Source organism: Arachis stenosperma, chromosome 8, assembly GCF_014773155.1.
Source record: "Arachis stenosperma cultivar V10309 chromosome 8, arast.V10309.gnm1.PFL2, whole genome shotgun sequence".
Classification (NCBI taxonomy): domain Eukaryota; kingdom Viridiplantae; phylum Streptophyta; class Magnoliopsida; order Fabales; family Fabaceae; genus Arachis; species Arachis stenosperma.
The window spans coordinates 250,151-264,254 of record NC_080384.1 but is presented as its reverse complement, the minus strand read 5'-3'; the positions used below and the strand labels follow the sequence as shown (position 1 = coordinate 264,254).

The 14,104-nt window shown below is 32.9% G+C and overlaps 2 protein-coding genes across 3 annotated transcripts; both read left to right on the top strand.

Annotated features, from left to right (window-relative positions):
* The first annotated feature begins 297 nt into the window (after positions 1-297).
* On the top strand, positions 298-10,038 carry LOC130944891 (O-fucosyltransferase 9). 2 transcript variants are annotated; one of them, XM_057873473.1, is made up of 12 exons: positions 298-800; positions 1,324-1,380; positions 1,461-1,965; positions 2,702-2,774; positions 3,031-3,098; positions 3,871-3,959; positions 5,209-5,406; positions 6,386-6,590; positions 7,511-7,678; positions 8,228-8,395; positions 8,507-8,697; positions 9,514-10,038. In XM_057873473.1, the coding sequence occupies exons 3-12, from the start codon at positions 1,567-1,569 to the stop codon at positions 9,686-9,688; spliced, it is 1,734 nt and encodes a 577-aa protein (XP_057729456.1). In that variant the 5' UTR covers positions 298-800; positions 1,324-1,380; positions 1,461-1,566; the 3' UTR covers positions 9,689-10,038. The 2 variants fall into 2 exon arrangements, with proteins under 2 accessions (XP_057729456.1, XP_057729457.1); XM_057873474.1 differs by having other exon boundaries at positions 1,324-1,965.
* A 1,435-nt stretch (positions 10,039-11,473) lies between these two features.
* On the top strand, positions 11,474-13,868 carry LOC130944196 ((+)-neomenthol dehydrogenase-like). Its single transcript, XM_057872391.1, has 4 exons — positions 11,474-11,832; positions 11,913-12,165; positions 12,730-12,945; positions 13,455-13,868. Exons 1-4 carry the CDS (start codon positions 11,804-11,806, stop codon positions 13,830-13,832), a joined length of 876 nt encoding a protein of 291 aa, XP_057728374.1. The 5' UTR covers positions 11,474-11,803; the 3' UTR covers positions 13,833-13,868.
* Positions 13,869-14,104: the final 236 nt, after the last annotated feature.

Below are 14,104 nucleotides of genomic sequence, written 5' to 3'. Positions count from 1 at the left end.
AACTCGTATGTTTAAAACAGTGAATATGTTGATGAATATTTTGTTAAATCAAACGTTGTTTGAATGATAGGAATTAAATTACAAAATTTAATTTTGTTTAAAGACCTAATTACAAAGTTTTAAAATATAAGGAACAATTTACAATTTCAATAAGACAAATGTGTAATTTAACCCAACAATTTTTGGTTAATCCTATCAAACCGGTAAACCGACTCCCTCGAGCTTGAGCGGTTCGACCCCAAACATTTCTTATAAAAGGCACAAAAAGCCAAACTCTTCGCTTCTTCTCACGTTGTCAGTTCTGTCCTCCCCGCCGTCCAGCCACTGCTCGCCTCTGGTCTCCATTTGCTAACCGCCCCTTTCATCTGTGTTCTTCCTCTCTTCTATTCCTCTCTGTCGCCTACGCCACCTCTGTTCTGAGCTGCCCTTTTGCCGTCGCATCTGCCGTTGTCTCCTCTCTTGCCGCCGGCGCCGACGGGTTCTGATTTGCCGTTGAGCTTATCTTCTCTGTTCAAGGAGTGTTTTTTGGAAGCAGAAGCAGTGTAGAAAGCTTGTGAGGAGCCAACTCTTATTATCAATAGTTTTGGGTGTAGATCCAATTTCAGTATGGCTTCATTTGGATTATACCAAACGAGAAAGAAAACATTGTAATTTTGTGCATCTGAGGGCTTAACAAGAAGATTCCCCCTATTGAGCGCGAACAGAGGCGCTTGTTCACGTCAACCGCAGAACCCCGTTCTTTCCAAAGAGCAGCGAGTTGTGTTGTCTGCAAGTGCAGTTTCAACACTTCCAGGAGACGGGTACCTCAGATCCCTCCCATCATTTTTTCACATTATGTGTTAGATTCTTAATTTGAGTTTTTATTTTTCTTTATTTTCTTCAGTTCCATATGCAAACTTTTTTTAAAGATCCAATTGTTCTGTTAGGAGTGTCAGTTTTGATTTTCACCATATGTAAATAATATCACTAATGAAAACAGTTTTGATTAAATGCTTATTTAAGATCCAATGCCATTTGTTGTTTAAACTGGACAGAGTTTAAAATTCTTACAAGCTATTCAGTTTTACATACAGAACGAGGCTTAAAGAATTTATTTCGACCCTCATGGTGCATAGCATTTATCAAACAATCCATGCATGTTAAATATCCCGCTATGATGCTCTTGTAAAATTTTGGCCAACTAGTTCTCTTCAATGAACGGTGTATATGTGTGTGGCTATGTGTAAATTCTGCTAGTATTACAATTGCAAGCCCAATGCACTTGAAATTCCGTTTTTTAACAAGTGGCAACTGACTATATGCTCCTTTGAGATGTGTGTGCAGGATCACTGTCGATCCTGTGGGAGAACTTTGTGGAACGAACATTCATCAAATCAAATGGTATGATACTACTAGGGAGTGATACACTAGTTTAAGTATTATCCTTGAGGAGCTTCATAGAGCAACACTTTTATATGCAGACTTTTACATTATTCTTTTCAAAGTCAATTTTGGATCTTCTTCTGTGATCGTCCTCCTGGTACAGTCCCCAGTCTCAATCCTCCAGGAAGGAGGATCTGCAATCCAATGCATGGGTACAGTCGCTTGGGTGGAGGAGCACGTTCCAGCAGCTCGCCGCCACCGTCCCCGCGTTTCCGCCATGGCCGGAGCAAGGGCAGCAGCTGCAGCAGAGGTTCATCAAAGGAGGACACTAATTCGATGGAGAAATTGGCCTTTCTTCTCATGTCGGCAGTTTTCAGAAGGAGAGGGTTGCTTTTGTTTGCGCCCTTGTTGTATATTTCGGGGATGTTGCTGTACATGGGTTCTTTGAGCTTTGATGTTGTGAGTATAAAAGATGGTGTTGTTGTTGTACACAAGCGTGCTCCTCCCGGTTCAGTTTATCGAAGTCCTCAGGTCTTTGAAAAGCTATGGCCTTTCATGGTGGATGAGGGTGCTCAAGCCAATGCTAATGCCACTGGAAATGTGGTATCCAATCTTTTCTTCTCATTTCAATTTTTATTCTACCTTTCGTGTTTAGTCCAGTAGACCAAAATTACCTCAATTAATGTTTGAAGAAGTGAACCTCGGCAATGGTGAAGAAGGCTTTTAGTTTTGGTTCTTCATTTAGTTTACCAATTAAAAATAATTGATATTTGCATGGTGCTGTCTGAATAACTACTTCCAATAATGACATTCTGAATTTTGATGACTTGTACATTCTATTGGATTGCTTGGTAAAGGTTTGAGGAGTGTCAGCAAGATAATATTTCGAGGTTGCACTATATATTGTTACAGCTAACTCGAGAGGGGGGGGGGGGGTCCATTTTTTATTCTTTAATGGGTAATGTAAGGGTGCAGTTAGCTAAACCTCTAATTTTTATAAGCACAGGAAATATAAAACAAGGGGAACACACAGATACGGTCCATCACTAACTTTGCATAAACAATATTTACACGGAGTTCCGCAAATAACTTGTGAGTTAAACGCTAGTTATTGCTGCAACAGATATATGAGTGCTTATATCATTAGATCTACTAATGTAGGATCAAATAGGTCTAATACCAAGTTGGTGCCACTTGAGCTAACGAATTGTCATAGTATTTTCAGCCATGGAAAACTTGTTATTGAATAAATATTCATTTTCATAATTCCTAGTATATTGTCCATTTCTTTTAATAATATGCTTTTGGCCATGACTGAATAAAGATGGAAATCATGCAGTTGATGAAATCATGGAATCTAAAGGAGCATAAAGGGTGGAAGCCTTGTGCTAACAAAAGTGTTCCTCAAACAGGTCTTTGCTCCTCTGAATGAGAAGTTGTGTAATCCTGAAATTTTGTTTTCGTTTCTTGTTGCATAAAGCATCAATTTATTCACATTTATATCTTCTGTATACTTCCTTGTTTATTTTGTTCACCATTAACCTTTTAGATCATGAGTCTCCATCATTTCATCTCATGTGTTTGTTATATTTGTTGAAGCAATTAACTAACTTTTTCTTGTCCTCCTCACCCCCCCCCCCCCCCAAAATTTTTTTTTAAAAATTTTAGAATTGCCAAAGTCAAATGGGTTCCTTATAATTGAAGCAAACGGTGGCTTGAATCAGCAACGCCTTTCGGTATGCCTATTGATGAAACCATATTTTTCTTTTTTCAGAACTTTATGTATTGTGAGTTTTACATCATATGTGGTGTGCATGAATGGTGATTCCATTCCGTGTAATAAGGGAAGGCCATTTTTGCTATAAGAAGAAATGGTAAATCCACATTATTCCTTGGTTTACATAGCCATGTATGGAGCATGGAAGCACCTTTCCTCCTACAAAAGGAAGGATTGAAATTTCATGCTGTATGAAATGGGAAACCTTCATTAGTTTTTACGGAATGACAACTGTTGCCCTTGTTAAATTTCTATACAATTTAAATTTTTAGCTCTGAGGAGCATCTATGTTTATTTCGATAAACCTTGATTCAGTTCCACTTTGATTCCATATATCAAACTAGATTACAGTTATATTCCATTCTCATTACATTAAATCACTGTTCTGTGTATCAAAGTAATGGATGGGTGCAATGCAACTTTAAATCCTGTGCATAGGAGAGATTGAGAGTGCTATTAATGATCTACAAAAATGATTTGGTTTTGAAAATCTATGCCTAGCGAGTTATGCTCTATGAAGTTACTGAATGTTGTTCTCTAGGTCATTTTGCTTTGAATGGAAGTATGGTGTACTCTGTTAGGAATATCAGATAAAGAAACTAGACAAACTGACAATGGACATTAATACTGGGGATTGCTGTTTGCTATGCATCGTATTTCCATATTGCCTTTTATCAGAAAATCCAAATTTTCATATTGTCTTGGTACTTACTATACTAACTTTCATACAGATATGTGACGCTGTTGCTGTTGCTGGACTACTAAATGCAACTCTTGTTATTCCAATATTTCATTTAAACAGTGTGTGGCGAGACAAAAGGTAAACTGCTTTTGTTCCACTTAATTTCGGAATTGGCAACCTGAATACATTGGTTATTTGATTATTCATGTTAATTGTTGTTAAATACTAGCCACTAAGGTTATTTTTTTTTGTGGAGAGGGGTGTTTTGGGGGGGGGGGGGGGGGGGGGGGGCGGGGGATTTAGCCTTCCCAAAGAAAAAACTATAAAACTGATGTATGACCATATTTGTATCAAGGGTATAAAAGTCCATAGAAATGTGACCAAAAGGTAGCTAATGAGGTCCAACAACTTTATAGTTTATACAGGAGTAAAGATGTTTAGAATCTCTAGTTTGATAATTTTCCATGTTTTCTCATTCTGCTTCCTATATGTCTACCTTTAACTTGCAAATAATACTGGTGACATAGGGTAGATGGAAGATCATCTTGTTCTTTGATTGCCCTTTAAATAAAATCATTGACATGGACTTCAAATTTTAGGATTGAAAAATGTTTGCCTTGGAAGGAACTATCCAAACAAAACCAACCTTTAGTAATGGAAAATCTTTCACATCTGAATCCTTTATGAGGCTAGGTATCCTTTAGATTCTTTCTTACTTATGACCTTCGTTCTCTGTATTTCATCTCTATCTATAAATTGATGTACTCTTCTATATAAAAGTAACTGTGAAAACCATTAAAACACATACTTAAGATGAAATAATTAATTGACCTTGGTCATGTACAAAATTGTATAAGTAGACAAACTTCTTGTACCAAAATGTGTTGTAGTACCATTCATTCTTAAGGCAATCCATTTTAATATTCTGAACTTTGGACGTTATGTAAACTTATTACAATATTAATACATATGCAAAACTTCTACCACAAATGTTGAATTGAAAGTCTTAACACATTGGTCACGAAGGGATATCCTACAGCATTTAAAGAAACACTTTTTGATTGGATGATTTTACACCTTGTGTCATTATATGTCTACTATCTTCTTGACAATTTGTTTTTCTTACTAAAAAAGAATAAAAGAGAAAATCAATCCCTCGCTGCGCATAATTAAGACATCTAAAGTGCAATGCTGCAATCTCAGTTATGTGTCCGCATATCTGGAACACGTTTATGTAGATTTTAATTCTATAAAAAATTACATAAAAGTTCTCAGATATTTTGTTTATCATGTTATGTAATCCAAGTTGATGGCAGTTATTTTCTAGTCCATATGAATACTTCTGAACTTGTTTATGTGTTGATATTTTTCTTTTGATGTCTGGCAGCAACTTTGGTGACATTTTTGATGAAGATTTCTTCATAGAAACACTTGGAAATCGTGTGCATGTGGTAAGAGAGCTCCCAAGTGACATACTTCAGAGGTTCAATAATAACATAAGTAACATTGTCAATCTTAGAGTTAAAGCTTGGTCTAGTCCTGCTCACTATCTTCAGAAGGTCCTTCCTCAACTATTAGAAATGGGGTGCGTTTTTTTCCCCCTCTGTTTCCTCACCATTGGTTGGCCTCCAATTCTTCCCAGTGACAATTTCAAGTTTTCCAAATGCTAAAATGTCAAATAATATTCTAGTAGAAGATAGAACAAATGTAATATATTCCTAATGTTTACATGTAGTCTCTTCACTCATCAATATTTTGATAACTGAATATGTTTAATTTAAGTAGGATTATTTGCAGGGAACAAAGTACTAAAACCCACTCAACATAATGAAGTCACAATTAATGGAAGCAATATTAGAAAAATAACCAAATACACAGAAATAAATACCTGATTTTCAGGATCCAAATGAGTACATGTAAATATGAATTTCCCCCTTTGACTTATCTTGAAAAACTTTATGGTACCTGCCATCTTTTCCAAAAAATCTCATAGATGAAAGTATTGTGTAAGCTTGATGACCATACTTTGCTTGATTCAACTAATGTGTTGTTTGCAGAGTTATGTTATTGAAATCTCTTATTCTTTTAAAAATTTAGGCTGGGCGTTTATTTTGTTGTTTCCTTTATGCTGACAACTGGTTGGCTGCTAGATAAGGTTTTGTTGATTAAGTATATATAAGTTGGTGTAGGCTTTTAAAGGCATGAATGCACATGTATATACAGGAAGTAGAACATGAAAGCAGAAATGATGCATTTATATTATATATAAATGACAGCATGTCTTGGTGCTTCGAATTTAAATTCCTATTTCCTAAAGAGTGACGCAGTTATTATTGCTTCATGGCTTTTGTGTCACTCCTTTGCTGACCAGGAACAAATGCAGGCTTATTGTTACTTCCTTATACGCATGCTATAAAAGATTCTCCTCATAAGAAAAGTAGTTCTTGTCAATTGCCGTGGTTCTTTATTAGTACTGTTAAGTGTTAATTTATGCCCTTGCAGACATGATTTTCTCCATATGTTGTCTAAGGCTTCTAAGAGGGATTTGTTCATACTTGCTACAGAGCTATTCGCATTGCACCTTTCTCCAACAGATTAGCTCAGGATGTACCCTCAAAAATTCAAGAGCTTAGGTGCTTTGCCAATTTTGGAGCTCTCAGATTTTCAGAATCTATAAGAACACTTGCAGAAAGCATGGTTAATCGGATGGTTGAACATAGCTCCCACAGTGGAGGGAAATATGTTTCTGTGCATCTTCGATTTGAGGAGGTGATATTCTAAAATGTTTGGGTTAGCTAGCTATGTTTCTTATGCATAATTTTTAGTATATTTTACTTATGATGATTGATTTTTTTTTTTAATTTATAATGACTAAGATATTTTAGCTTATTAATTTTTCTTTTGTTTGGATTTGACTAATTTATTTATTCTAATTTAGCTTTAGTATTTATGTATTTGGAACAAGTTGATTACATTTATATGGGTAAACTACCAAAATGGTACCTGATAATTCATGCCGTTGTCAAAAATAATTTTGAAAGATACGAACGACAAACCAACCCCTGAATAATTTAGAAACATGACAAAAAAACCAAAAATATTTATAAGTGCTAAACAACTTTTGTATTTAGCAATTGTCCATTTGATTCAAGTTTTTGTGTAATCATTTAGATAATTATTTAGAAGGTGGATATAAAAAATTGTAGCAATATTCAATTTCTAGCCTTTTTTTTTTCCGTAAAATCTATTAAAGCATTTGAATCATTCACAGAAAAAAAAAATTTTAAAAATTCAATTGGTGTAAAATCACCAAATTTTAAGAATAAAAAGTCGATCTTTCTAATAGTGGTTGCAAAAAATTGCATTAAACTTTGATCTCTAAAGCTTTTTTGAAAATATATATTTAATATCTAGTTATTTTTGTCACATTTTTAAATATTATGGGGGTTTATTTGTCATTGGTATCTTTCGGGGTTATTTTTATGGGCAATATGAATTTTTGAGTATCATTTTGGTAGTTTACCCACATTTATATTTATAAATATCAATTTTTTTGTTTGTTTGTTTGTTTTTTTATATGTTGAGTAATATACTATGTCAAATCTTTATAGAAGTTACTGATGTTTTCTTTAGTTACTTCTTTGTACATTAATTATGTATCATAATTAATAGTGGTTATCTGTATAAAGGATATGGTTGCATTTTCATGCTGTGAGTATGACGGTGGGGAGGAGGAGAAGCATGAAATGGATATTGCTCGGGAAAGGAGTTGGCGAGGCAAATTCAGGAGAAGACATAGGGTAATAAAGCCTGGTGTAAATCGGGTTGATGGAAGATGCCCATTGACTCCTTTGGAGGTATACAGATTACAAATTCATTTCTTCCTTTAATTATGGATTGGTGTGCTTTGTTATATTTTGGCAAAATTGTTATCTTTGCAAATGATCTGAAGTTTTTGCTTCTCGTGTTTCTTCTTTATTTCCCTTAAACCCTCGTATAGAAAATAGCCAAGATACGGGATGCATGCAGAGAACTGTAAACATTCTGAGTGGGCGTGTTAAGTTTTACATTACTTAAGGATATTGTCAAAAATTGGCTTTATGATTTCTTGGCACTCCTCCCTCAAGCCAGCTCTTTGGATGGAGTTATGCCCAAAATTTACCTTTCATATACTAGTTATCAAATGAAAAATTTAAATAGAAAACTCAAAGGAAGACATGATTTTTTTATTTGAGCAATGATAATTGCATATTACAGTTTTATGCACAGGAGAAGTCCCCTTGAAGACATGTTGTATGTGACTACTAATATGTTTTATTGCCTCAATTGCTTGGGTGAATCTTGCTGTAAGAATAGTATGTGTGATCGTTCTGATATTCATTGCTCAATTTTGTTTGATGCTGTAGGTGGGAATGATGCTTAGAGGAATGGGTTATGATAATACAACCTCCGTATATGTTGCAGCAGGAAAGATATATAAAGCACAGAAGTACATGGCACCACTCAGACAGATGTTTCCACGATTACAAACCAAGAATACACTGGCTACTCCAGAAGAGCTTGCTCAATTCATGGTATTTGTGAATCGAACTATGCATAGATCAAGAAAAATCCATATTATATTGTATAGAAATGAAAGATGATTTCATTAAGAAGTAAATATCTGTAACACATTTATGAGGCAGGGCTACTCTTCTAGGTTGGCTGCTCTTGATTATACTGTTTGCCTACACAGTGAAGTCTTTGTTACAACCCAGGGTGGAAATTTTCCACACTTCTTGATGGGTCACAGACGCTATATATATGGAGGACATGCAAAGACAATTAAACCTGATAAACGAAAATTGGCTCTACTATTCGATAATCCTAACATAAGGTACAACTTTGGCTCTCTTTCTTGGTTTGTATTTGCATTTTCAGTTGATGTGGGCAGCAAGAAATGTGTTTGGTAATACATTCAGTATAATGTGATGAAACAGAGATGGTTGAATAATCATCATTATGGTTAGCATTGGTTTTAGAAGTTTCTTGTTGCTTCTAGCAGGGTAGTTGCGTGTGCATACCTTCTTGACGTGAACTATTTCTCCTTGAAGGTATATTTGAATAGAGGAACATAATTGGTTAAAAAGCCCCTTCATGAGATCCTACTTGGTGATAGAGGCTCTAAAATTATGTCTCAAAAATTTAAACTGTTAGATAGAGATACATTCTTTAACTCCAATGACGGTAGTAATCTTCAAATGTTTATCATTGATTTTATGCAACCTTGCCATGGGTTAGGGTAACGCCCTGGGTTGTCGTTTATTCTGGATATGTGAAGACATTGGGCAATCTTTGTTTTTCATTCTTGACTTTTTCCTGCAATGCTTTATAGATAGATAATGTTATGTTTATGTTTTTGTTGAGGTTTATTAATATTTATTAAAAATGATTGCTGCATACACATTTGATTGATTTTATCTTTTTTAGGCAGATTAGAATTCCTTTCTCAAGACAAACTAATGCTTAGCCAGTGGCTATTAACTTATTATGACTAATGGCACAGTTTTGAAGATAATATTTCACCCTTTTTATGATTTGGATGCTTGTCTCAACGAATTTGATGTTATTTATCACTTATTTCTATAAATGTTGATGTTACTGTTCTTCCAGGATCATAACTTGATGTTTTAATTTATGCATAATTATGCAGGTGGGAAGTTTTCAAACAACAAATGAAAGACATGCTTCATCACAGTGATCAAAAGGGCATTGAGTTGAAAAAGTCTGGTGCTTCTCTTTATACGTTTCCCATGCCAGATTGCATGTGTAAACAGGAAGAAGCAAGAAGTAGAAATTGTAGCTCTAGGAAATGTATGATGTTTTGAGTGTAAATATATGGCCTTTAGGAACACGTTCAATACCTGTAATTTATTTTTATATCATTTAGTTTGATTTTCTTTTTTCTTTTTAAATATGGTAGAGTTATTTTAAGTAAAGCTTATAAAAAGTCCACAAATTAAGTTTTAATTGTTATTTTCATTTAAGCGCAACAAATGGCACTTAAGTGTACGTTAAATAATTGTAAACAATCATTCTTGGATCCTTGCTGACTGCTGAGTTTAGCATGGCAATTTAATTGCGTGAAGGCTATATTGAAGCCTTATAATTTTGGTTCTTGATTTACTAATTAGAGATGATTGATATTTGCATGAGCTGTCTAAATGACTACTTTCAATATGGCATTGAGTTTTGATCTTATACATTGTATTGGATTTTGTGGTAAAGTTTGTGGAGTGGCAGCATGATAATATTTTCAGGTTACACAATTAATGTATGTGTATAAATACATGTGAAATTTAATTTATTTTCAATGTATATTTGTATTTTAACATGTATACTTTTTTTTTTGCCTGCAAATTGAATGAAATAAGCGCTATATGTATTTTTTAAAAAATAAAATTATAAATATTAAAAGTAAAAAAGCATACATTACCCAAAAAAGATTGTGACAGTTTCAGTATAATTTCTTTTAGTACAATTTGAAGTATTGATTAAATCAAAACCTATTCTTAATATAAAAAAAAAATAAAACACCCACATATTTTGAAGCACACAAATTTAAACAAAAAATTATGCATGAAAATTTCGACTATACTCACATACTAATCAAAACCTATTCTTAATTATATATTTTTTATAATTAAAATTAACAATTAAAAATTACTAAAACACTAATGTATCGATATACTTAAAATTTTAAAATTTTTCTATATTATGTATAAGTATAGAATCGTAACAAGCAAGTAAAATTTTAACTAATCATATTCGAAGTTTTTTAGTATTACCAGAAAAAACAGTCAATCAAAGCGGGTAAAAGTAAAACTAATATATTAAAAATTAATTAAATATTACTTGTAAGCAAATGAATATTCATTTAAAATATTAAATATTTAAAGGAGGAAAAGTTATTTACGGAGGACAAGGTTAAAAACATAAAATATAAAACAATTAAAAATTTAAAACCTTGTTTTCTGTTTATAGTTAGGTAAACTAATCCAGTGTTTATATATATATATATATGCAATTGAGTATATGATAGTAACAAACAAATAAAATTTTAACTAACCATATTCGAAGTCTTTTAGTTTTAGTAACGAAAAAGACAGTCAATCAAAGCCGGTTAAATTACTCTATTAAAAAATAATTAAATATTACTTCTAAGCAAATGAATATTCATTTAAAATATTAAATATTTAAAGGAGGAAAAGTCGTTTGCGTTGGATAAGATTAAAACTTAAAAGCCCTAAAAGACGAATAAAAATATTAAGTGAAAAATTTATTTTTGTAATTAAATTTAATTATTTTTTATGTTTTTTAATTATTAATTAAATTTAATTAATAATTTGATCATGTAGTAACGTAGTATGACCGAAACATAAAACAATTACAAATTTAAAACTTTGTTTTCTGTTTATAGTTAGGTAAACTTCATTTTTTTTTTGGGTGTCTTGTTAGGTAAACTAATCCAGTGATGTTTCTGTTTGTTCCTATCTTCTTCACCTTTACCTTTATTAGTGCATAGTTATCTAGAAAAGGTGAATAATTGACATTTAAGATAATCTAGAAACAAGGGTGAATCATGAATCATGAATCATGAATGTGTACACAAAAAAGACAATCTAGAAGCGTTAGATTTAATTTGTGAATTGTGATGAACGGCAACATCCACATCACTAATAAATGGTCAAAGTAAATGCCATGATACTTGAAGAAGAAAACTGTTCACAACTCAATTGACTATATAATAATTAGATCAATCAATTTTATTTTTATTTTTTTATTCATTTTTTTAATTTTATATTCTAAACAAAATTCAGTTCTATATTATTTTATAGCCGTCAACGGATTCCATAAATATTACTAACAATCTCTCTCCATTGTTCAAACAAATCTCATCTATGATCTATCTATAGTTAAAGGCAAAGCACAGCGTAGCATCCATGGTTTCAGCGGCAGATTCCATACAAAGGTAACAACTTTCACTTTTTTTTTAATACCCTTTTGTAAAAAACACAAATTTAGAGGGGCATTTTGGATTTTTTTCCCCAGGTATGCAGTAGTTACAGGTTCAAACAAAGGGATAGGGTTGGAAACTGTTAAAGGGTTGGCATCAAATGGTGTGAAGGTTGTTCTGACAGCAAGAGATGAGAAAAGGGGATATGAAGCTGTTGAGAAATTGAGGAGAGAGTGTGGTTTCTCTAACGAACTTGTGATCTTTCACCAGCTTGATGTAACTGATTCTTCTAGCATTGCATCATTGGTGAAATTTGTGAAATTTCAATTTGGAAGACTTGATATCTTGGTAAGTTTCAAGATTTTTATGATTAATGCTCTGCATATCAATTATCATGATCTTTTGCTTCATCCTTTTGTATTTTTGCAGACTGATGCTGAATATTCGGAACGTTGCTTCATCTCTATTTTCTTTTAAATGTTCTACCTTTTATATTTTTTTTAAGTGTTTAACTTTCCCAGAATAATGCTGAATATTCTGAACTTTTCTTTTTTGTCCCCCTCCTTTTTTCTTTCTTTTTCGTAAGTGACATTTATTATAAAATTACAATGCTTGGAATCTGGCTTATGCATATATGCAAGAATTTTCTTTTTATAAAAACTTGGTCTTAATCAAGCAAATTCTGTGTCTGATTCCAAGAGTAATTCCTCTTATGGCAGATTTTCTTTTTAAAATTTGGCTTATTGGAATGATTCTGTTAATTCTATTTGCTTATGAATAATGTTTGGTAAAGCCATATGTTAAAATATGGAAAACACACCGACTGAAGAGTACTATTTGCAGTGTTGCATTTTTTTTAATTGATGTGAAAGTCAATACTTTACATTAAATAACAAAATTATTGTCCTGTAGGTGAACAATGCAGGAATCAATGGTTTCGATTCAGCTGATCTTATAGGATCAATAATTAAGTGGAAAGAGCTTAATCAAACTTATGATATGGCTGAAAAATGCTTAACAACAAACTACTATGGTGCTAAAGAAACAACTGAGGCATTTCTTCCTTTGCTTCAGTTATCCACTTCACCTATGATTGTCAATGTTTCTTCCACAGCAGGGTTGTTACAGGTACAAGAAAATGGCCAAAGTTTAAGTATCTTTTTTGGTTTTGTTTTCATTTCCTGTCTTCCTTCTCAATGCTTTCAAGAGTGAAAACATGAAATGGAAGTAGACAAACGAGGTTCAATTGTTTTTAGAGTCAAATAAATTTTTGGTCTCTGTAAATTTGTAATTTTCCATTTGGTCCTTGCAAAATTTAAGATGATTAGTCTTAGCTCTTGCTGTTTGTTTATGTTAAATGATGATAAGTCTCTTCTTGTCACATTCGCATTTGATAAAGGATAGACTGAAACTAAACATTTTAAATTTTGCAAGGAACAAACAAAAAATTATGGATTTTAAAGAACTACACTTCTTTAACCCTTTCATGGAAATGGAAGACACTTAAAAAGAAACAAAGACTAAGAATAAAAACGAGATTGATCCTTTACTTTCTTTAAATTGACTTTTTTAAAGTGTGAACTTGTCTCTGATACTTTGACAACACTGACAACATTGTCTTATGATGTTTTTTTCAGCACATATCAAATGAATGGGCTAAAGGGGTGCTAGATGACACCGAAAACCTCACAGAAGATCTAATAGACAAGGTACTAAGGGAGTTCATGAAAGATTTCAAAGAAGGTTCATTGAAAACCAAAGGCTGGCCAACCTATCTGTCTGCATATATGCTCTCAAAAGCAGCCATGAATTCTTATACAAGGCTTCTGGCACGGAAGCATCCGAAATTCTGTGTTAATTGCGTCTGTCCAGGTTTTGTAAAAACGGACATTAACCGAAATACCGGAATCTTATCGGTTGAAAATGGTGCTGCTAGTGTTGTTAGATTAGCATTGTTGCCTAGTGGTTCACCTTCTGGCTACTTCTTTGCTATGCAAGAATTGTCAAGCTTTTGATTTTTGAAGTTTGATGAATGATTAATTTTTGTTACATATTATGCAAATTACTAGTGAAAATGAGAGTGGTGAAATTCTTTACCAATGTGCAATTTCTTGAGATAGTGAAATGTAGGGGAATTTTTACATGCAAGTTGGCCAATTCTATATTTCTAAATTCTGACTATATTCATGCTTCAAAATGGTCAATTTCAATTGAAATAGAATAGTCAACTCTAATTTTGCAAGTGGTGTTTTGAAATTTAATGCTCTAGAATATGATGCTTCCATAA

What these genes read in the sequence shown, in the direction of transcription:
- LOC130944891 (XM_057873473.1), top strand. Translation starts at nt 1,567, where the DNA reads ATGCATGGGTACAGTCGCTTGGGTGGAGGAGCACGTTCCAGCAGCTCG. An exon ending in AGTGTGTGGCGAGACAAAAG is followed by an intron (nt 3,960 to 5,208) that starts GTAAACTGCTTT and finishes GATGTCTGGCAG; the next exon opens with CAACTTTGGTGACATTTTTG. An exon ending in GCCCATTGACTCCTTTGGAG is followed by an intron (nt 7,679 to 8,227) that starts GTATACAGATTA and finishes TTGATGCTGTAG; the next exon opens with GTGGGAATGATGCTTAGAGG.
- LOC130944196 (XM_057872391.1), top strand. Translation starts at nt 11,804, where the DNA reads ATGGTTTCAGCGGCAGATTCCATACAAAG. An exon ending in GCGGCAGATTCCATACAAAG is followed by an intron (nt 11,833 to 11,912) that starts GTAACAACTTTC and finishes TTTTTTCCCCAG; the next exon opens with GTATGCAGTAGTTACAGGTT. An exon ending in CCACAGCAGGGTTGTTACAG is followed by an intron (nt 12,946 to 13,454) that starts GTACAAGAAAAT and finishes TGTTTTTTTCAG; the next exon opens with CACATATCAAATGAATGGGC.